At 34.3% G+C, this 24,470-nt stretch overlaps 1 protein-coding gene across 2 annotated transcripts in view; it reads left to right on the forward strand.

The window, feature by feature from the left end:
• ADAMTSL1 (ADAMTS like 1) overlaps positions 1 to 24,470 on the forward strand; it is a 394,276-nt gene that overhangs the window by 74,538 nt on the left and 295,268 nt on the right. For both annotated transcript variants that reach the window (XM_074533419.1, XM_074533420.1), the window contains exon 2: positions 15,063 to 15,182. In XM_074533419.1, the coding sequence (XP_074389520.1) occupies positions 15,063 to 15,182 (120 nt within the window). The remainder of the gene's footprint in view (positions 1 to 15,062; positions 15,183 to 24,470) is intronic.

The raw sequence follows: 24,470 nt of genomic DNA on the forward strand, positions 1-24,470 counted from the left end.
GTAATGCAGTGTCTATCTGAATTTTGTCTAGGAAGTTAATTTTACAAAGAGCTGAGCATGGTCCTCACTCAATGAACCCTGTCTGGGCATGTTCATTCAGGTAAGGAGAAAATCCTGGAAGAGAAGGATCCTTGATCTAGTTTGCCTAATTCCCTTAAGGATTTAGAATGTGCATAAGAATCTGCAAAATTAAGGAGGAATTGCTTGAAAATTTAATGTAAGACTGCTAGTATTTCCTGCTATATCCTGATCTGGGATGACTGTAATAGCAGTTGGTCTGTCTTAATGGAGTTTTAGCACTTCCCTCTCCTGGGAGAAATGAAATTGGTGGGAAAAACAAGAAACCAAATATTTGAGCAACTTCAAAACCATTTGTGGTTTTGGTTTTAGAAATATAAATCTTTTTGTGGGTTGAGTCACACATTTATTTTTCTGAAGCAATTTACAAACTCATAAAAAGTGCATCAAACCAATCACCATTACTTGCTCCCTTCTTAGCCACAGATAGTTGTGTTTAGGTAATATAATTGCTAGTGTAATATATATATAAATTATTTGATTAAAACTGAAGTGATCCATTTTCTTGAGAGCTAAATTTTATATAGTTGAACAACCTTTAGAAGTTTTCCTGCTTCACATGAGTAAATATAGCAGCTCTGGAACTGGGTCACTGTCAGGCAAGAGAATTTGGAACAGTGCAACTGCTTAATGAAACAGTGCAACTGGGAACTGAGTTCTTATTGGAAAACACCTGTTTCTTGCATTATTTCAATATTTCAATGAATGTACATAAGTGATCACATTTCCCATTTTGTAAAATTAAAGTTGTAGTGAGGGAGCCCTCTTTAGCCCCACTAAATCCTGCAAGAGCACTCACAGATGTCTGAGATTGTGTAATAGCTGAGAAAATACAAATTGTAGAGAGGACTTACAATTGCCTGAGATGAGTCAAGTGATGATTTCCCTGGTTCGTGATGTCCTATAAATTCCTGCTATAATTTGGATAAAAATACTTCATAGAAATACATTTTAGGGATTACAAGGAGGTGCCATTAATATTCCTGTGCTGGATAAGATGTCTGCACTGTGCCAATTTTTTTTTTTTTTGCAATTATCCTTAAATAATCCTTTTCCAATCCTTGCCAAAATGTTTTCTAAGCTTTGTTCTTCAAATAAATAATAACGGAAAGTAGTACATAATAAATTTGTGACTATTTGTATCTGATTGAAACTATTACCTGAAGAAGAAGTATGTCTGAAGCAAGGCAATTTCAAGGCCTCATGTCTAGTAAAAGAGAGAGTGTTTTGCCCTTTTTTTCACAAATAAGTGAGATTGCATGCTGAGGTACATTTATCAGAAGGATGTGTGCCCCAGAACAGATAGACTCAAGTGGAATTTCCAGGACCATTTAATCGCATCACCCGTGTTGTGCAACACCCTCATTTTCAATTTTTATAACCCCATCTGATATTAAAATAGCAGTATGAAACATAGCTTCATGTGTCAAGACAAGACTTGTATTTTAAATTCCTTGATTTTCTATTGGAATTAAATTAGTTTCTGTCTTTAACACAACATATATTAAAACCAGACAGAAGTATAGATCAAAAGGTTATATATTTTCTTGGACAAAATATGACAAAATTGAGAAGTAAAAAATATCCCTATATCTAATGTGTGTAATGGTAAGCAAAAATATATAGAAATAACATAGAAGGCAGCACTTGAAATCTAGTGTACATGTTAGTTTCAACATCGTGTCTAGATTTCCTACTTGGCCTGAATGATGATTTACTACTTACTTCTACCTAAATTAATATTGTAGAAGTTTTAGTGTGAAAGCCAAACTCCTTATAATCTGACATTCTAATAATAAAAGCAAAGTTAGCTTTATTTTATAATAGTTATAAATAAAAAATAATAATAAACATCTCCTTCATGTGTGATTCAGAGAATTATTTAAACACAAGGGCTGTGTCATGTAATACTGCTCTCTCTCTAGTCCCACTCGGCCCTGTCTGAATCACCAGTGACTCAAATATGAAAGTAATTATTGTGATCGCTAGCGCTGGTTTTATACAAATGGCACTGACACAATTACTTCATTTTCTACAGGCTGCTTCCTAATATTTTAGAATCTGTCATTGCTTAGCCAGTTTTGGGGCAGAAAATGCTCAATCTGTTTGGTTGTTTGCTTGCAGGTCATCCAAAACCAAACAACTAAACAGAATTTTCATCATCTTTTCACAGAATATCATCCAGCTTTTTCATTGTTCCAAGTGTCACCACAGTCTCACGCTCAGTGATTTTATCCCTCAGATAACGAACTTATTAAGGTGTTGAGGAACTTAATTAAGACTTATTTCAAGATTTTAACAATATGCATTTAGAGTTTGTTGATGATTGATAACAACTGGTTAAAAATTATTTGAAGTTACTTGGAAAAAGCAAGCAAAGGCTCATACATGGCCAGTCTAAGAATCTTCTTAATGAACTTTAAACAACGATAAAGCAATACTGTGAATGCTAAACAGGACTGTAAGGATGGAAATTCAAACTGGAAAAAATGTATTGTAGGGAATGTATTGTAATATATATAAAATATGCGACGTTTTTTCCATTCCAAATCTCTTAATTGTGACAATATCCTCTAAAAATAATATATTTTCTTACTCTTAATGCCATCCTATTCCTCTGTCTCCTTATCATCTCAATATGGGGAATCTGTGTCATAACTAAAATACAGTGTTTATGAGTACATAGATTCCTTGTGTTTGAAGGAATTCTAGAATTGTACTGGTCATTTCATAAATTCTTTTTAGTAACTTCATTTGAATTGTGTTTTCTGACTTTTGGTTTGTTTGGATTGTGAGACCAGACAAAGAAAAGGCCTCTCAACTACAATGTGAATTTTTAATCTATGTTTTCATCCATCATTTCAACTACCATTTTGTGAGAGTTCATTTTTCCTGCTTTCCTTGCTGCTGTGTGTTACCAGAGTGCCAAGGAGATGAATGATGGTGGCATTAGACTAAGGAAGTAGTGAGAGCTCCTTGGCAGCTACTATGTGTAGTTTCTCAATTTGCTACTCTAAGATTTGGAGTATGTTAACGCTTACAGAATTTTTCATTGTCATTCATAAAATCAGCTTTTTGTAGAGTGTAGATGGAGAAGCATGAAACTTTTTGTGTCAGGAATTATTTACATGAAATGTAATGTCCTTCATCAAGATGTGCCTGTGAGTACAATTGGACAGGAAGTACTCCTGTGTAGGCACAGAAAATGCCCATAACTATTTTCTCCTTAGGTCTGAAGACTATGAGGAAGGTGTAAAAAAACTGTCTTGTGGGAGCCAGAAAACACAGTTCTGTTTTTATTCTTGAGATGTGAGACTGTTTGCTTTGCTACTGAAGGTATCAGGACAGGTGATACATGATACCAACAGACTTTGAATTTAATTTTAAATAATTTATTTCTTTTTTTTTTTTTTTAGCAAAAAAGATATTCTTATATTGCTTCTTAAGGACCAAAACTGTCTTCCAGAATCATGATTCTTGTGTGTGATTAAATCTGGTGGTGTAAAGCATGTGACATTCAGAGATATTTTTGTTCTTTTTATCATGGTGATTGTTTCACATGTCAAAATAGCATGTCATTTTCCTTTCTTCGAATATACTGTGACTGAGTGCACTCTATTGGAGATCTGAGGGAGAGAGTCTTTCCTTCTATCCTTACAATGGCCTGCATCTGGTCTTCTGAACAGGAAGGAATGTCATGCCTTGTATACTGTCAGTTGTGTGTGATATTCTACTACAAACTGGCACTGAATGTTGATATGCATCTACAACATTTGGGCTTTGATAGCTATTTTTGGGGGGTCTAAACTGAGTGTAAATAAGCAAACTTGGAAAAAAATTTACTCCATCTGACAACAGATCACATTCTTCCTGTTTAAAACTAGAATTTAAAAATTCACTTCCAGGTAGTAATGCAGTCTTCCATACCTTCATAATGAAGATCCTGATTTTAGTTAATCATTGCATTCCTCAAAGATTATAGCGTTTATAAAAATGTGTTTCTGAAAAAATCTAGTTTCCGTTTCCTTGTTTAGTTACTGTAACTGTAAAATTTACAGATTAATCCCTCCAAATTTTATCTGCTCAATGTTCTGATTTTTTTTACACTTTAATATTTTTTTTATATTAGATTGGAGATTTTTTTTTTTATTATATTACTGTTTTGCTCTTTTTGTTTTTGTATTACTATTTCGAGGTCCTTTATCTGTAGGATACAAAACAAACCCTGGACAGACACAAATTTTCCTGTTTTATCTTGATGCCATACCATTTCCAGTAACTTCGTGCTGAGACTCAAATTCAAATTCCTTGAAGTTAAGCAGGCCCTCAGAGCAGCATCGTGGCAGGCATTTTGGGGCATATTGAGAGTGTGCTTGGTTGTCTGCTCTGTCTCCCTCTGTGCAGACTCTCTTGGTTGCTGTGTTCTGTCTCTGTCTATGTCTCAGCCTTAAATACAGGTAGTTGTCTTGTAGCAGCTGCTACCAGCTGCTGGATGTTACAATTTGCTGGTACTTCTTTCACTTGTATATGCAATTATACAATTGCTTTTTAAGCTAAGCTGACCTTAACTCCACTAATTTAAGTGTTTTAAACAGAAAGATATGATAAAGAGCACTGAAAATTATTTTTGGAGAAATTCCAGTGTAATTACTCTAATAAACTTACACTAGTTACTTCATGCTCCCTTATCAAGTGATAAAATGCATTTTGAGATGGGGTGCTTCTTCTAAAATATGTATTTTCTTTTTCCAAAAGTTATTTATGACTAATGTAGAGAACACTGATGGCTTAATGCAAGAATTTTATCTGAAACATATAGCCTGATAATGAATGTGGCCTCTGGCCTTCAGTTCTATGAAACTCAGAAAATGCTGAAAATCACTTGGTGAGATTAAGAATAGCATCTAACACAAAACAAGTTTCAAGTAAGCCTGTCACAAAAGCCATATGACTCATGTTCTAGGAAATGTTTTGATTATTGACTGCATGAAAACAGCACGATGAAAAGGGGCGCTGTGTTTTATGCGCAGATAGGGAGACATCCTGTAACACAAGGAGTGAAGAGGGCATTGGTTGTGCTTGGAAAAGGCACTACAGTTAAGTAAAAGGCACTACAGTTAAGTATGAGCTGGAAACAGTGTGAGGAAGCTGTCAGCTGGCTGGATGCACCATCTTGTAGTGTTGGGCAGCTGCTGTGTCAATGGTCACTGCACACACATAGAAAGGCCTCAAAATATCTTTAAAAGTAAATTAGAAACAGAGTAACCTTCTCAGAGGTGCAGCCCAAAAACTGTATGTAGGAACACTGAATAAATAATTGGAAAATCTTGCTGTGTTTTTCCAAAATGCTTTTTGTTAAGCAGGTGTACTTCTTCAGCTGGTAAAAATCAATAGTTGAAATGAAATTGTGCTAATTTACTACAGCTAGATATCTGGTCTGTTACTTGCAATTTTTTTTCGAATGCCCAGCCCTGCTATTGTCTCCTCCAGAATTATTCAGATGCTTATTTATCATGTAAAGTACCGAGAGGAATTCTGTTTGCAAAAGTCTAACCCAACTGACTTCATTGGTAACACATGAAATGGTCATATCTTAAATATAAATATATGAAAGAAAGAAACCTCCAATCCTATAAAGACACATCTTTGTCCTATTTAAGCCCCAAATGAAAACAAAACCCACAAAAACTCTCCTATATTTACAAACTATTCAGAACAAAAAGGACTCTAATGTTATTAAAACCTGTCTTACTGCTGGTAGAAAGCATCACAAATTTCATGAAGAGTATTTTTAAACTAAAATACAATTTGAAGAAAAAGATTCCTCAGAATCTATGAATCAGGTCTTCTAATAAAATAACAATCACAGTTAAAAGACATACAAAAAAATCTCATGCCATGGAGCTGCTTATTCTCATAATTTTCCTGCTGAAAGACATAAGATCTCACAGGCATAAGAAAATCATGGCTACTATTTCAGTATTTTGCAATCTGTCTCAAAATCTTATGAGTCTGGTGATGAAGTATGAGCAAAACCAGTAATTGGAAACAATTGGATGGAAACAGTGGTTCTTTGGCTACCCAACCACAAAAAAGCATACTCATCTGGAATAAATGGAGTATGTAGTGCTTTGTTGTAAAGACATGAAATCACTGAAACCTATCTAATTGAATGGCAAGTTATAAAGATAGCATTTCTACTGTTTTCTACTGCTGTATTAGCTATTTGAAATATCTACAGTATTGCTGTGAATACTGTAAGATTTGATTAGCAGAAAATTCTGTGTAGGTAATGGCCAAGCAATCTGGTAGATAACTCCTGAAATTCAAATTCTTAATAAAGTAGAGGTGGTCAGAGGCACAACCATATGACAAGACAGTAATAAACAAACTATTGTTTTCATAAATAATCCCACCTGAAGAATTACATCAAATTCCTTTTTTTTTTTGCAATAATATGATTGACATTAAAAAAAATATATCCAGGGCCTTCCATTGTAAGTAGTTGAACCCCATGTCAGTAGGATTTGAGACTATGTCTATAATGTCAGCTTAATGAATTTTCTACAGAGCTCCTTAGCCTCTAACATAAAAACATTTAACATTAAAAAGAAGCCAAATGAGTAGTTAGATTCCTTTGTTTAAAAGTGATGCTTATCAGTGCAGGATCACAAAAGCCCAAAATTCAAATACTGAAGAAAATGTGAAGATTATAATTTAAAAGTTTTATTTTAATAAGGAAAATATTCACTGCTCAGAGTTCCCAAGAGGTTTGATGAAGTGGTTCTGAAGAACTTGCTAGTTTCTTCTTCCAAAACAGAAAATTCAAGGAAGCTGAGGGGATTCCATAGATGAAATAAAAAAAAAACCTTCTGAGCAATGGGATTCAAAGAGGAAGAAAAAGAATTACTTCTTCAAATTATTCAGGTTTTATATTCAATTAGATTATCAATTCCATTATTTTCCTGAATGCATATTTGTAATTTCTTATCTTCTCACTTTGGGAAAGTTGCATTACCATAATTTTTTTCTAAAATGATCAAAAATAACACAATAAATATATGGTGATAATTTAAGTACAGCTAATTGTGATGTATGTTGAAAAACAGTGGTAAGTCTTATTTTACGCTTACTTTCATGGCAATAATAATTTGAAATCCATTACTGCTGATTAGATGACATTTGGGGATGACTGGTCTTGCTAATCTCAGATAATTATTTGTTCATGCAATTTGACATTGTTTTTGGTCTATTCTGGCCCTTAGGAAAATATTGCAGATCAGTGACAAAGTACATTGTTAATGAACATACTGAAGCTTATAGAATGATTTCTAAATCTGTTACTTGCTCCATATTCTTGCATGACACATACTAATTATGGCCATTTAAAAACTGATGCAGCTTCTAAATAATTACATTTAAGCATACTTGTTCATGGTCAACCAAGCAAGGTAGCAAAAGAAACAGCAGAAAATGAATTCTTCAGACCTTATATTTTGGTTTTGTTTAATTTCATATCATAGAAATTCATGTGTCTGATTTCCAGTTTTTTGAACAACAGTATTTATTTGGCTTATTTTAGAAAGTAAATCTGTTTAGGCTTTGGACACAGTCTTGCTCAAAGCACAGTAGAAATTTGTTTGGTTTTTTTTAAATAATTTTCATGGAGATAAGAAGCCTTACCCATCTAAATATGCCTTGTTTATCTAGTAAGTTAGAAACTAGGTAATTCTGTAGTATAATTTCATCTCTAGTTCATGAAGCTTTTTAACCTTGATGCATTTTGTGTTAACTACTCTCAGAAAGAAGGTTGTAATCAGCACGATTTTAAAGGAATTCTATAGCTTTGGGTTTTTTTGTTTCTACTGGACTTCACCTTTTTTATCCCCCAGTCTGCTTTTTTTTTCTTGACTTGTTTTTTCTCTTGTTGTTTCTCCACTTCCCCTCTCTTTTTTTTTTCTTTTTCTATGGTTGCTTGGCAGCAGGATAATTGCTTGTTTTTGCTCATTCTGCATTTTTGCCTCTCCATTTAATGGGGCCTTATTGGCTTTCTCTCTTGTTGGTAGACTGTGGGTCAAGTGTAGGCGTGTGCATGCTTTACAAATTTATCCCCATCATTGCTAATGTCTGTCCAAGATGTTGGTAGCTGGTGCCTTTGTCTGAGGGACACTTCAAGCTGTAATTCTTGAGTGCAAATCACTATTTATTTTTTTGTTCATTTATAATGAGAGACTGAAATGGAGCTTAAATAATTCCTTCAATGAAAACATTAACCAGACTCTGCTGTTGTAGTTGCTTAAGAACTGAAAATAATTAGCACAAATTCACATTTCCTTCACAGAGCTTTAAAAGAAGTCAAGATATTACCATTAAGATAATAATGAATTCATTCTCTGGAAAGACAAGGAGGAAAGAAAAAAAGATTAAATATATTTCAAGAACAGCAAAAAAGATTTCTGGTGGGAACATTTCACTGTTGAATAAAAGATTCCCTTGGGAAATACATTGCTATTTGTGTTCGTATTTTAAGGCACCATGTGAGTACCTTCAGAGAAGCCAAACAAGAATATCCTTCTCTCTTTAAAAATTCTGAACCTTCAAACCCACTACAAACAGTAGCCAAATTCATAAGGCCCTGGCTGTTAATTAGAAACTATAACCTTATCACTGTTTGGAAAGATTGGAATCAGAAAGCAGTATTTTTAATTATCCGGTCTCGGGAAAAGTTTCTTTTCCATGGGGGTGAAGACTTTTTGTTTCTCTGTTTCTCTTATATAACTTTTCCTGCTCATGACACGCAATTCTATTTTGAGCTATCAGAAGAAGATATTGCAGTAGTTAAGAATGTTGGCTTAGAATTTATTTAGTTCATAAATCTATACAGCTCTTTCTTCCATTTGCAAGGCAGCAAGCTGAGAATCAAAGCCATAAAATCTAAGGGTTGTAAGGCAAGAACAAGCTGTTTTCTATCCATGAAAAGAAAAGCTGTGAAACTAACGTCTAAAGGTTACCTTAAAGAAAAAAAAATTCTGCATGAACAAAGTGAACTTCCCTTCAGACTTTACTTACAGAAAAGACAGAAAAAATATGCTGACAGCAGTTAGCTTAGGTGTGGGACAGTCTTCTACACCTTAAGCAGAGGTGCTGAATCTTTGCCAAGGGTAATAAAGAATTGAAGGCGAAGAACAGACCCCAGTTAATCTGCTGAGAATCTGACTACTTCCTTACGTCCTCTCTATTCACTGTTGACTGCATGAGAGTTGTGTGTACAATCACCTGAGTTTTCTTCTGCCTTTCCACATTGTAATAAATATTTTCTGTGTATTGACAGCACTCCAGCATACCAGTAATGGAGAGTGACTTTCCAGCATACCTCTAATGGGGAGGCTCATATGAAAACTAACTATACTCACATGAGCACATTTGTCACAGGAATATGCACTGGGAATGTCACAGGACATTAGGCACTGGGAGTTTAATGCCATCACATCTGGATGATTTATTTTAAAAACCCTCCATTTTCTTGAACTTTACAACGGTGGTTTAGAAATGAAACATATCATATTGTCTAACTTCATAAAAATGAAAGAAAAACCAAAGATATATTTGTTTTTTATAAACCTTTGTTGTTTTATAAACAGACAGAAATGATGAAAGAGAAATAAAAATTTAAGATTCAGCTGTTGCTACTTCTGTCTAAATATTAAATTTTTAGTTTGGATTCTACCTTATCTCTCATGTGTACTTTTCTAGTCTTTTGTTTAAAGCAAGGGTTGACTGCATGACAGTAAAGACTTAAAATTTTTAAATCTTTTTACAAATTCATTGACAGTCTCTCTGTTCACCTGAATCTGCATATTTCCCTATGGGGACTTAGAAAATTCATTGGGAAAATTTTCAACATTTCTGAAAATATAATGAGGAAACATAGCACTTGGAGAATTATGTCCTTAATTAAATAGGGTAGTTTCTCTTTTAGGATATATTTGTCTTAAAAACACAGTGTGCTCATAAGCAAGAAATTCCCAGAAGATGACATGCAAAATAGATTTTAAATTGTGCATAGCTTTCTGGCTCTCCATGGAGAAATGAAAAGTGTTCAGAATGATTACCAGTGGCAGAATTGGGCAATAATGTTTCTGCATATTTTAAATTCTTACATGGAGTTTGGTAAAAACAAACAGCTTTCACTATTTAGATTTAGAGACAGACTATAATTGCTTCTGAATTTGGTATTGGACTTGTACCCCCCTCTACCTACTCTCTTTTCATTTGGAGAATAATGAAAAAGAAAATTTGGATCACCATTGCAGCACAAAACTCTGGCAGATTAAAGCTAATGGTAATAGTTTCTTATTTCAGAAATCCCTATGAGATTTTGTTAAACAATTTCTTGAGGCAACAGCGGTAGGAATCAAGTTTATTTGACAGCTCGCAGCTGCTTATACACACCTTTAATTCTTCTGGGATGCCTTTCCTTCTTGCATGATTGGCAGGGCTGAAGGATGCAGTAAAGCCCTTGTCACCCATGTAAAAATGCAGCACTCTTTCTCTTGGAAGTGTGGGCAGTAAAGTAGAACATTGTTGTTAGGTTTTATGGAGAGTAATTCAGAATTGAAATACATGCACAAGTTGTTATGGTGTTTGGAGTGCAGTTTAATCTAAAAAAAGGCAATGTACTTGGCTTGTTAAAAGCCTGCATTCCTCATCCCTCACTATTAATGTCACTGCTACCCTTTTTGATATTTAATATCCTGAATTTTCTCATGTTTCCTGTTTCAGGTTGTTTCTGTCAAGAAAATCAAGACATTCATAGTAATAGCTAGCAAAGTAGTCCTCTTTTCATTGTCAAAACACTGTAGGCCTCTTTGTAAAAAAAAAGAAAATTGAAACAATCTGGTTTTTTAAACAATTTTATCAGAAGTATTTTTAATAAACAGGGGTTTTTTGCCACTAGTTTTGATGTTAGTCAAAACATAATTTTCTGTGTGCTTTAGACTTTGAAAATACAAAATACAAAAAGCTTTAACAGAGCCACTGTCACCTTGAAACTATTTGTGGAATGTACTTAAATGGTTAATTCTAAGTATTGAGGCCACATTTGATATTTCTGCTTTCTGAGTGAAGTACTTGGAAACTCCTCATCTGTGCTGAGAAAGGTGATATCCAAGGTACTATGGTTATTTACATCAGATTCCAAGCCTGTGTTGTTAGTCTTGTGCCTTGTGAATTCAGCAAAATGTTAGTATTACACCTTGCTAACAATAATTACCAGTTGCTTACTTTATTGTGGGTCACAGCAAAATTAATGGAGCTAGTTCCTCAGTGGGACAGTAATAAAGTGCAAGAAAAATTAAATTGTGTTGGCTGGGATACATCCTTTCATCTGCTGTTTTGTGTTGTATCTTTTATTTTCTAATTATGTATTTGTCAGCCTGTTTCCTCAAAAATTTCCTCTGTATGGACTCACACCACTGGATCTAATGGAACAATTTATGTTTTGCATTGATTTAAGAGAGATAGAAACTGAAAATAAGAAAACCATTATTGCTTAGGTATTTGCTGGAATTTTATCTCATATCAATTTCATTAAAGGCTCCTTTGCAAAGCTGGTTGAACAACTGAATACCCAGATATCTTCCTCATGCTGAGAAACTTCAGTTATATGCCTTTGATTTTCATGTGCACTAGTGAAACCTCATTTACAATGTTGTTTGCAAATTCGTGAAAAGTGACTTATTGATGCTTATGACTGCTGCTGATAAAGGTCAGATTTCTGCCAGGCCACTGTTCCTCGCATGATTTCCTCACTGCTTAAAAAAGGCTGCTTTGGGGTATTTTTGGAGATATTTCTTAAGCTTGTCTGATCATAAACTGAATGAAGATAGGTGAGAAATATGATGGCTGTGTTATGATGAAAATGGATTTCCTGAAAGAATGAAATAGTGATGCATATGTAATCAGGACTTCAAGGAAAACTTGAAAAAGGAAAAACAGTCTTTCAGGACATTATTCCAATTTACTGACATTCATTATTAATGGATGATCTTTAACGGATAGATCTTTGAATCCAGCTCTCTCAGTAAGGATGAAGATACCCTACTTGAAGTACATTGTATCAGATGATAAGTTAAAGGTAACCCAGAGTGAGCTGCTACTCAAAGGAGGAAAGCATATTGTATGAATCAGGCAAAGAATAACCTTCTTTAGATGACCACATACTTTCAGTCCTCTTCATTTTTTCAAGACTTTACCATTCATATTTTTTCAGGACTTTACCATTCATATTTGATAAATTAAAAGAAAAATATTATTTCCTTTCTTTCTTTACTTTCATTCTTTCATTACTGCACTTCTGGGTCTTTTATTTCTCATCTTTTCCTTCATCTTCAGGATCCCAATGTCTTTTTTCTTTTGACTGCTTATCTCTGTCCCTTCCTTTGGAATAGAGCCTATTTCCCACCTATGTAATTATAAGTAGTCAGAGCATTAATGTTGATATGGTAGACACTTAAGTTTTAAGGATTAGCAATGATTTATTGCTAATAAAAATTTATTAATGTATATGCATTCTTTAGCAACAGACTTCACTTATTTTGAAAAACAGATTGGAGTTTTAATAACAGCAAGCTGATTGCTCTTGTAAGGAAAAGAATTTTCAGAATATGGGTATATTTTTATAGGAACAAAATAAGCAAAATAGGAAGGTGAATCATTTGTGATGAAGTGACTCTTGACATTGTAATTTGACTTCTAAAATTAATAATTTGACTTCTGAAATTAATAATACAGGGATCTGGACAGGCTGGATTGATGGGAAAAGGTCAGTGGTATGATGTTCAATGAGACCTGGTGCCATGTCCAGCATTTGGATCAGAGCAACCCCAAGCAGCACCACAGGCTGGGGGCAGAGTGGCTGAAAGCTGCCCACTAGGTAAAGGACCTGGTGACAGTGGCTGGACATGAGCCAGCTGTGCCCAGGGGGCCAAGAAGTCCAGTAGCATCCTGGTCTATAGAGCAATAGTGTGGCCGGCAGGAGGAGGGCAGGGATTGTCCCCCTGTACTTGGCACTTGTGAACCCATACCTCCATCCTGTGTTCAGTTTTGGGTCCTTTGTGATAGGAGGGACATTGAGATACTGGAGTGTATCCAGAGACAGGCAATGGGGATGGTGAGGGGTATGAAGCACAAGTCTCATGAGGAAAGGGTTGGGGTAGCTGAGGGTAATTAGCCTGGAGAAAATGAGTTTCAGTCTTACCTCTTCTCCAGGTAACAAGCAAGAGGATAAGAGGAAATGGCCTTGAATTTTTCCAGGGAAGGTTTAGATTAGATATTAGGAAAAATTCATCACAGAAAAAGTTGAGAAACATTGGAACCAGCTGCCCAGGGACATTTTTGAGTCACCATCCCTGGAGGTACTGAAAAGACATCTGGATGAGGCACTTAGGGATTTGATGTAGTGGTGGACTTGGCAGTACTGGATTAAAGGTTGGACTAGATGATTTTATATATATTTTCTAACTTAATTCTATAATTTTATAATTTTTATAATTAGATTTGCTGATCACAACTGTTTAAAATCACAAGTAGGTGCTATTATTTCAAAGTAAAATAAAAGAACAGATTTCCTTTCTTGAAATCACTTTAATTCTTTGAACAGTTTTTGCCAATCTTGAGGTGAAACATTTTTATGAAGTATGACCGATTCCAAGAACATTTTTATTTGTAAGATAATGATTTGTCGAAAAAGAATACGTCTGTAACAGAGCTTCTTTTTCTTTGGGGCATATGCGTGTTTCTTCCTCAGACACCCCTTAGGATTCTTCATTGTTATGACTCAATAATATAAAAATAAAATCAGTGGTTGTATCTCTCAATGTTATCGACAAGACGGGAAGCTAACTGTAGATTTTAAAATCCTACTCCTGTAGAACTATTCCTTTTATGTGATGTTCTTTTTCTTCTTGTGTTCTTAAAAAAAAAAAAAAAAAATTACAGCAGAGGATCTCAAAGCAACCTTAAGACTTTGGTGCTCTCTATCTCACTACTAGAAGCAAGAGTTTTATATCAAAGAAAACATCTATTATGTTCAGGTGCATATGGTTTGCATTTAGGGATTCAATTCTTACCATTACCCAACATCATAGAAATTCCCATTTCCCCTCTGCAAATTAATTAGATAATCTTCTTCTGGTCGGCCTATTATATTTGCCCTAGCCTTACAGAAGCCTTCTTGTTGGCTTCAACAACCAAAGAAAAAATGAATGTGAGAGCTTGAAGAATGTTGATTTAGTTATTTAGTTTCATTATTTATTTCTAAAATCTATAAAAATGTTGTGATTGTACCTAGGACATTTTGATGGTAATTGCTTCGTTCAACCAATGATGAAACAACTTCTTTCTCAGTAGCTTACATATATATATATATATATATATATATATATATATATATATATATATATATATATATATATTTCTAAAAGGAATAGATACAAGTTAGTTTAAATTATTTTCAATGTATGTGCATTTTGGAGTTTGCTAGTCAAAGTACTTATAAATATTTTTTTTCTGTCCCTTCAAAGTTTTAAGCTCTATTTTCTTATGATAGAGCTGTCAAAAGGCTGGACAAACATGCTCTGTTTCATAAAGTAAAAATAATTTAAATATTTACTCATTTAACAAAAGATTTTTTAAACATTACTTGTGGTCTTACACACCATAGATGTAAATATTGATATATAAACTTCTTCCACAACAGAATTTCATGAAAATGGAAATTATTTATAACTGTAAAGACACTCTTTAAATGCATGTCAGTATTCTTATTAATGGCAAGGCTGTCTGGTTAGAACAAGTGCAGTAGTGGAAGACAGATGACCATTGACTGGCTTTTTGAATCTTCCAGTCATATTTTTCTGGATATTAGGATCTTTCTATGAAAGAATTAAAATTCTGCATTTTCTAATACCGTGTTTTCCTTCTAGGTTTTGGGAGACCAAAATCAAGGAGCAGTTTTTCTACGTGAATTTACATTGATTCGGAGAGAAAGTCTTCACGATGATTTCCTATCTGATTTGCTGAATAACCACAAAACAGAAGACCCGGTAGGAATCTTCTATTATTACTAAACATTTTATAAGAAATTGTTAAAGGGATTGCTGTGGATAGGTCTTTCATTCTGCTTCATCAATCTATGGAAAGTAATGAAATTAGGTTTTTAACATAAAAATGTTATCCTAAAATATTGTAAATTCCATTTAAAGTAAAGACTTCATAGGAAAGATTCATGGGTGACAATGCATATAAATTTTTATTATTTAAAGACAAATTTTTTCAAACATTGATCTTTTGCTATCTAATGGTAGTTTTTCTTATTCAGAATTTTGTTAATCTAAATTATTACCATTGTTTGCTTTGTACATGCAAAGGGAGATTATTTTTTATTCAATATGAATGAGTAAAGCTAAATGTATAGGTTATATAAAAAATATATAAGGAATAATTTGAAAGGAATAATTTTATTAAATGTACTAAGAAATCAAATAAACAGCGAAAACACTTTTATGAAAAATATTTTTTCACTCTCTTCTGTATATGCTTGATAAGGTATTTATTTCTGGTCTGAAAGATTCCATGTTGTCTAGCAGCTGATATTTTTGAAGAAAAGAATGTAGAAGTAAGTAACTTGGGAGTCATGCTTAATCGGGCTTTAATATGAAATGAAACAAACCAGCTGATTTTAAACTGCAGCAAATATTCTCTGCCAAGATGATTAGGGACTAGAGAGACTATCTGTCTTACAAGGAAAGGCTGAGGGAGCTGAGTCTGTTCAGTCTCAAGAGGAGCACCTCATCAATACATACAAGTATCCTATGGGAGGGTGTCAGTGCATGGATCCAGGCTCTGCTTGGAGGTGCCAAGCAACAGCGCAAGAGACTGATGCACAAGAAGTTCCACCTGAACATGACAAGGAACTTCTTTACTGCACAGTGACAGACCACTGGAACTGATTGCCCAGAGAGGTTCCAGAGTTTTCTGTTCTGTTCTGTTATGACAGACTTATATATGCTGCTGCTGATCCAATTACTTGAAAATCATTATTTCGTCCTGGAAAAACTATAATATTGATCTAAGTCAATAAGAAATGTTCACCTGCTTTTAAAAGGGCAAGTATTAATCATGTTTAGAGACCTATGGATGACCTAACATCAAAGTTAGATTGGACCACTGGCATTTGCCACTTTCTAAAGGTCTACATCTAAAGGTCTACAGGTACTCAGATACCAAAAGATCTGAGTACACTCACCATCTTTCGGACTACCTCTTGATAATGATATTTACATCCATTTAAAAATATAAACATGACCATTGAGTTTTTTGATTCCCAACTATATTTTTCTTTTAGAAAGCCAATCAATTCAGCAGTACTCATTAAAAAAATAAAATTACATTCCAAAGCTTGGAGTCCATACCCCACAGCTGCTAAAACTGTCCCATGACTGAATTGGGTGCTGCTGTTGAGACAGGAGAAAAGGAAGCAATTTTTAGAAAGACAGAGTTGTAAGCCTTGCCCCCATTAGGAAGATGAGAAATTTTGTAATAAAACCAAGCCATTGTTTGCATAATGATATAGAACACTGTTTGGTCCACAGTAATTATGCATATCTACTATGCATATCTGTTCCAGATAACTCTCTTCTACAACTAAAATTTTTCCTAGAATCTATCAGATTAAGTAGCTCTTCTATTTGCCTCACTGAAATACTTGAAGCTCTTTTTTCTTTACACTGTTTCCACTCTATGGGAGCATAATTCAAAAAGCTCGAAGCTGTTTTTGCACTGGTAAAATATGTGGATGCTCTCTATGTGTGGAAATCTCACTTCTGTGCATTTTAATAGAAGTCTTTTGAAACATAGTGTAAATAGTTCAAGAAGAAAATTAGTTTAGGATAGTTACTATCCTAATCCTTTCAAAATGGGCATAGGTCTTGCTTCTCAAAGCAAACATTCAATGTCTTCTAAAATTTTACTTCATCAAAATGAGCAATTCCTCTTTTTTACATAATTGGCAAAATTTATATAACAGATTCTATGGAATTTGTTAATTAAAAACAACGAGTGAAGGGTAAGCATCAAGTAGATGAAAGAGTAATATAAAATCTCTCTAGCAAAAAAGACAGGATACTGACCTGAGATATTACAAACTTCCTCTTCTACCTGAGATCATGAATTTCACCTTGAATTGTACTACAGAAGGCAAAACATAAGTGTAAAGAGCTATAATCTTTTAAAAACTGATGATGATGATATGAGTGGCTTGTTTAAATGTTTTTTAGGGAAGTGCTCCTTTTTGTTACACTTAGACTACATCCTTGACTGAGAATACCTTTTTCCACAGCTGTGCAAATGTTTGTGATTTTCTGCATTGTAAATATTAGCTGATCATGCTAGTAAAAAATGTGATTTCATTGCTTTAGATATTTTTAAATTTACCATTCCTCATATTTTCATAGTTCTGTGTTAGGACTGGTATATCTTTAATGTTCTTTTCATTTTCTTTCTTTGTGAATACATAATATATATGCATATGTATATGTATATGTATATGTGTATGTGTATGTGTATGTGTATGTGTATGTGTATGTGTATGTGTATGTATAAATATATGTATATGTGTATGCATATTTATATGTATGTATATGTACATAAATGGAGATATTTCATGTGAACATGCCTATCTAGATGCCATGTTTGCAGCACAAGTCTCAGCAGTCCAAAGTAATGTAGACTTCTTAGCAAGTGCTCTCTAATCAATTGTTTGAAACAGACTAAAGAACAACTTAGATATATTCTTTCAGCTTTGCTTTTTCAGTAGTTACAGAGAGTCTTATGTACTGTGGCCTGAGATATCTTTAGGATCACAGGCTTTTAAAGAGTGTTTCTCTTGCTTTCAAGGTGTACAGAGCTTTCTTACCCGCACTGAATACAGACAGAGTTTGCAGTCAATGCTGCGTCTTGTGGTTCTAGAGAGGCTGCCTGCTGTCCTCACCCCTGGTTAATGCCTCTCAGCATCACTATAAATGAAAGGACAGTGCTCATTCACTACAGCCCACGCTGCCTCCTGAGATTGATGGGTGGACAACCCAGCCTAGGGAGCTCCAGCTGTCTAAGGGAGTTAACAAACCAAAGGGATTAGAGAATGTTAGAAATGCTTAAGCTTCTTCCTTTTTGGGTCACACTAAATTATGCAAGAGTATTATTCCTAGAAAAAGTTGACTACTGAAAAATCACTGTCTGGGTTCAAAGCCTAAATTTAGTTTTTGGATCTAAAAGGAGGTCTGTATCCCTGTCTATTTTCTAGCTGTCTTGCGGGCCATAGTCTGATCTGGTTTATTAAGTTGCTTCTGGTCTAGGACATTTACAAAATTTTTTGGAATCTTCTGCCTCTGAACCCTGCAGTAATTACAGTGTCGACAAAATACACTGATGATTATAGAGTTTACACCAACAATCAGAAGGCTTGGTGCTTGGATTCTAACATTTTCATTGCCCAGTGTTAGAAAATATTTCTCTTTCTCTAGGTCTTCTTTCCTTTTCTTTCATTTTTTTGTTTGCTTTATTGTTTAATTACTTTACTGTTTATTGAGGATATTAATGTAATTTTGTGATTCTCATCTCATGGTTGCCATAAAGCTTACAGTGGTGATATTAAAGAACATATAGTTTTGTAAATGGCTTTGTAGAAGCATACCTATAGGCAAAGCTCATATATTTCCATGCTTATGTAAATGGGTTTACAGACCTGAATAAACCCAGGTCAGAGTAAAGTGCTTACTTGCTGAACTGTATTCTAATGTTTACTCTGCTTTTAGTATCTAGATTTAGAATTTTAAATACTTGAATATCTAAAAATCAATAACCACAGAATCAGAATAAATCCCAAGTTGCTTGTCCTCTGTTGCAGTATCAATAAGCAAAACATGGGTTCAATAAAAAATTGCCACACGCTGTAATTTTTATATCTTAATGAATGCTTTTAATTTCTTGGTATTTTTAATTAATATTGTATAATTTTATTACTAAATTCTTATTTGAAACCTACAGTGAAGTCAGCTTCATTTTTGTTCTTCTGTGATTTCCATGGCTTCTCTTCCATGTCCCGTTCAGATTAGCAGTGCAGGCCTGAACCCAAATAGGTTGGCTGTACTCCACTGGAACTTATGACAAGATGTTTGTCAGTCTGATCATACCACATTTTTTGCAGAGAAGCAAGATCATTGGTAGAGTCTGAACAGCAAGTTGATCAGAAAAAAAATCTATTATAGGATATAGGACATGAAATATCCAGCCTTGAAATGATAATTCAATGTGGCATTTTTTTGCTACACAGAGGCTATTATTGGAGTGTGCTTTCAGAATAAATGAATTAATTTTTTGCCTAACTTCGTACAACCTTTTATGCCTACAACATCCAAAAAGTCTTCTTAATTTATCATTCTACAGAGAGATTTCTGTTTGAATGGGAAGTTTATTTCTGTTCCATGTAGGTTTTCACTCTGTGTCATCCTCAGCTGACCTCCTTTAGTAGCAACGTTTCTTCCCTCTTCCTCTGCTAGATTAGTGTGGGCTCTGAAACAATTTTATTTTCTGAATGTAAATGTACTGTGATAGGTATTAATTATAATTCCTGTTTATGATGAAGATAGGAATGGATCTGCACTAGAATCAAAAGATAGTGAGGCTTGAGCAAAAATGAAGGGTGAGGTATTATCCTTCAAGGAATCAAATTTTTCCAGTGTAGTATCTACCCCTAAAAAATTGGGTTTTGCGCAGGGATGAGTTTTCCCTATGCTGTCATGTATTACACAAACAGATCTGCTGATCATTCTCCATGCACTGACTTTCAGGGTTTTCACGTGCTGTATACTGTTCCCACTGTGCAGTTTCTGAGCTAGGACATGGGCTAAGAATTTTATTGAGAATTCATGGGTAGCAAAAGATGAATTTAATGTGTACTGAGTCAGTTCCTTCACTTGTCACTAGATGCAGTTTTCTACATGATGAGAATTTTTACTTCTTTACCATCTTGTGGAAAAAAATCTGTTGCATTTTTGTATGGCAACATATGTGTGCTGTTGTTCCTGCATGCATTGCATCAATTCTCTATTATTTAAACTGGAATTGTGAAAAAATAGTTACAGATTCAATTATATGTACGAGTCTGAGCCAATTAAATATATTGTTTTTTAAATATATAAAGGAATGTGCCTAAGGACCTCTGAGAGATATTGGGCAATATACTCTTATTTCGAATCACATGATTGCTGCATAGTTAAGTGGAATTCACAGTGTTTGGAATATGTGTGCATGATGTTTTTTCTCCTTTGGTTTTACCATACAGAAAAGAAAATATGAGAGTGATTGATTCTGGAAGCAGTGAGCTTCCAGACCAAAATGACCTTCCAAAAAAATGACGTTTTTATTGCTTGATTCTGTCCCCCTCCTCCCACCCCAGCATTCCCCCCCCAAAAAAAAAAATCAAAAATAAGTCTATTTTATTCCTTTATATTAAACTGGTGACTTTTTTTGGAAACCTGATATCTGAAATAGACCTTGGATGCAGTATTTTCAGTAATAGTGAGTGATTTTTCAATTGCTAATTAAAAATCACTTCCTTGTCAAGGTTTAAAAAATCCAACAAGATGAATTATCTTTAATAAAATTACTTAAAAGGAGCAAGGAAGCAAAAGAAAAAGAACTGTAACAGGAAGACGTTGTGTGTTGAGCAGATATTTGTTCTTTTCTCTTTTTTCAAAAATGGTAGTCTGCTAAACTTAGTACGTATCACAGGCTTTTTTGAACTTCAGAAAACGCAACTGCATTTTCATTCAAATTGCTACTTGTATTTTCAGTGACTTAACACACCTATTTTAATTGTGTTTAAAAATGTACTTGCAGCTGTATTTCATTACATCTACATTTTGACACAATGCTGAGAATTCCCAATTTTATTATATACAGACATAGCTCAGCAATTTAGTTTCCTTCAGTAGCTGTGTGTTTAAATGTCCATGAGAAACTGCAAAATGATAGCCAAATTATGTTTTTATTATATCTTTTTTATCAATCTTGGCATAAGAAGGGAAGAAAACTCACTTCAGCATGCCTCACAGCCTCTCCTCACAGGGCAAAGGCTCCATCCCCACTGCCTGGGTGCTGCTTCTCACCTCCAGCCAGCCTGCAGATGTCTTCCCTGCATGCAGGGTGATATTCACAGTATGATCTGACGTACACGGTAGAGAGGGGCAAATCCCTTCCCAGGCTGTGGGGCTGTCCTGTGCCCATGTGCCCAGACAACGCTGTGCCCCATTGCTGCCCATGTGCATGGCTGGCCACTCTGAGGCCTTCCCCCAGAGCCCCAGCCTGCACTCCACAGGGCTCTGCCTTCCTGGGAAAGACATTCCTGATGGCAAATTTCTGTCACGGTCCTTTTGGCTAGCTGTCATGCCCTCAAGTATAAATACTATTCAACAAGAATTGTTTTGAATGTAAATAACAGGGTCCAGGATAGTCATTGGAACAAAACTTTGCTGTCTACAGAAGATACAATAGGAACAAAAACATGAAAGTACAGCCAGGCATGAGAGATAATTAGCAATCTGGTTATAAATTGCTTAAAATCACAAGATTGCATCAGGAATTCAGTTGGTCTTGCAGGCTGTCATATCTAGGTGCTCACCTAGAAACAGGGCTTCAGTGTATTTGTTCTTCAGGACTGCTGCAATATGAGCAAAAGGAATCACCAGTGGTGATTTTGAACTAATTTACCTGCAATGGAAAATGACCTCACATATCAATGACCTCACATATCAGAACAACCATCAGAACAACGAACAACCATTTCTTTTCCGTCATTAAGCAACTAAAAATCAGGAGATTTTCATTAACAATTATAGTTATGGAAATTTTTTTTCCTTTGGTTGTAATTTCTGTAGTTGTAGTTAATCGGCTTAGTTAAGTGGATCTTTGATATTATTTTAAGTAAAAAACATTGTTTGTCATAACAAGAAATGCTTTTGAGACTGTCCTCAGTGGCCTTGAGACCTACAGTATAATACATTGCATGTTGTCTGGTAGTGGTTACAGAGCACCATTAGTCTGACATCATTCCATTTAAGAGACATGTTTGAGGAAGAGCAATTTGTCCTTGACTTTTACCTGAGTTCTGCAGAAAACAAAAACTATGTTATTCAGTTGCGAAGTTCCATGTAAATGTATGACTGTGAACTTATTGTTTAGAATCATTACATGAATAATATTACTAAAATATTGTGAATACACATAGAAATTACGTGTAATTTCTCTTTCCCTCTGCATTTTATTTACATTTATATTAGTTAAAACCTGGTTGAAAGTAATAAAAAATACACTCCCCTCCCCAAATTTCATAAATAGCCTCTCTAGCAATCATTTCTTCTTCCTCTTTCTTTCTCCCTCCCCGCAATTCTTAAATACTTCTTAAAAAGTTTCAAAATATTGTATCAAATTTTTTTCCTCTGGATATGCTTGAACTTTCTTTGTCTGCTATTTCTTCTCTTTTCCTTCTTAAGAGGTCAGCTAGTTTTGTAGGATAAAAAAAAAGTGAGTTCTGTGTTAACCAATTCTTTCCATTTTCCACTTCTGTTTTTTTTTAAATTATTTCTGTCTTAAATTTTATTTTCTAAATGCAATCCTAGAGTTCATCTCTGAAAACTCTGTAGAAGACACAAGTAAAATTAAGTGCATTTGACTACAATCTTCATTGAGGCATATACATGCCAAAATGCTATTTTCTTTTGAGCAAACTATCTTCTAATTTAGGGCATGAAGATAGCAAAGAGGAAAAAATAGAAAGAAATAAACTAATGGAACATACCTATGACTACTGTGGCAGAAGACATCATTCTTTTATTCATGTTATAAAACTCTCAGTACTCATCAAAATTCTATTTACATTGTTTTCTCTCCTGCTTTAAGTGCAAGGTTATTCCAAAGTCTCATTGCTTTGATAATTACAAATATTATACCTACCTTACTTATGTTATGTTTTGCATCTATCTTGCAAAAGTAATCTGCTAAGACTACCCCATTAAACGTTTCTTAAAATGCATTTTAAACTTCTGGATGTTGTGGAATAGATGCATAACTTTCTGCCTTCTGACTTAAGTGTAACTTAAACTAGTGACTGTCCTAGGTCTGATGGATGGTTTGTCTTGTGATGAGGACTAAAATAGTGACCAACGCAATATATCACTCCAGTACAAAAATTCTTTCTTTACAGTGGAAATATTTGACTTAATGGAAGGAGAAGAAATAAGAAAGCAGGAAAAAATATGGAAGCCTTATTTCAACCTCTAATGTCATATTACAAGATTATGTTGATCCAGTTCTGAGTAACTGGGGTTGCTTTCCACATTGGTAATTTTTCGGATAAACAAGTCAATAAAATGAATCTGTTTCATGTTGTTCACAATCTTTATTACAGTCACTTTTCAGTTTCACACATTTTATTACAATAACTTACAAGGTGATTTTATAATGAAAAGGATAAATGCAACCTTCACAATTGAAATATCAATGCTGGTGCATAATTTCTTAAACAATAACAATCAATTCAATCTGAAATGTTCAGTAGATTTTATCACCATGTACAAAACATGTCGCAAGTTCAAAAACCAATTTCTGTTGTCTAAAAAACATTGCTCTACAACTTTCTCAATAGTCCTATTTCTATAGAGAAGTGCTATACATAAAAAAATTAACGATTTTTAACAGTAAGATTTCAAAGGAAGAGCAAGTTGGAAGGTTGCAAACCTATGCTTGAAAAATATTCAGGGGTAATGTTTAAATTTTTTTCCCAAACTTTCAAAGCCATAAAATGAAAATTCCATTTAGTATCCAGTGTCCTTTAAAAATATTTAATGCTGGTTTTGTTTTCAAGTGTAATGTTATTATATTTGTTAGAGTCTTTTTTTCCTTTATATGAAAAAATATACATTTGTGAATACAGTCTGTACAAAGAAGTCTGACTTACATGATGGATTTACTGTGTGTTGGTTGCATATTCAGAAAGGGATTCAAATGAAAATCTCACTGCAGGAATCTTTTTCCCTTTCATTCTCTCTTGAGAAATGCAATGTCATAACTGACTGTGTGAAATGATATATGGTGTGAGTTGCTCTCTGAGCTGCAGAGGAACTGAGTGCTTTAGAGACATATAACCAGATAGTAATGGAGATTAATGAAGATAGATGCAATAAAAAAAGACTGCTGTTAATGTGAAGTATTTTAAAAATGTGTCATCATACTGAGAGATTAATAGTGCAAATGCTAAAAAAAAAGAAGAAAAAAAA

Source organism: Zonotrichia albicollis, chromosome Z, assembly GCF_047830755.1.
Source record: "Zonotrichia albicollis isolate bZonAlb1 chromosome Z, bZonAlb1.hap1, whole genome shotgun sequence".
NCBI classification, from domain to species: domain Eukaryota; kingdom Metazoa; phylum Chordata; class Aves; order Passeriformes; family Passerellidae; genus Zonotrichia; species Zonotrichia albicollis.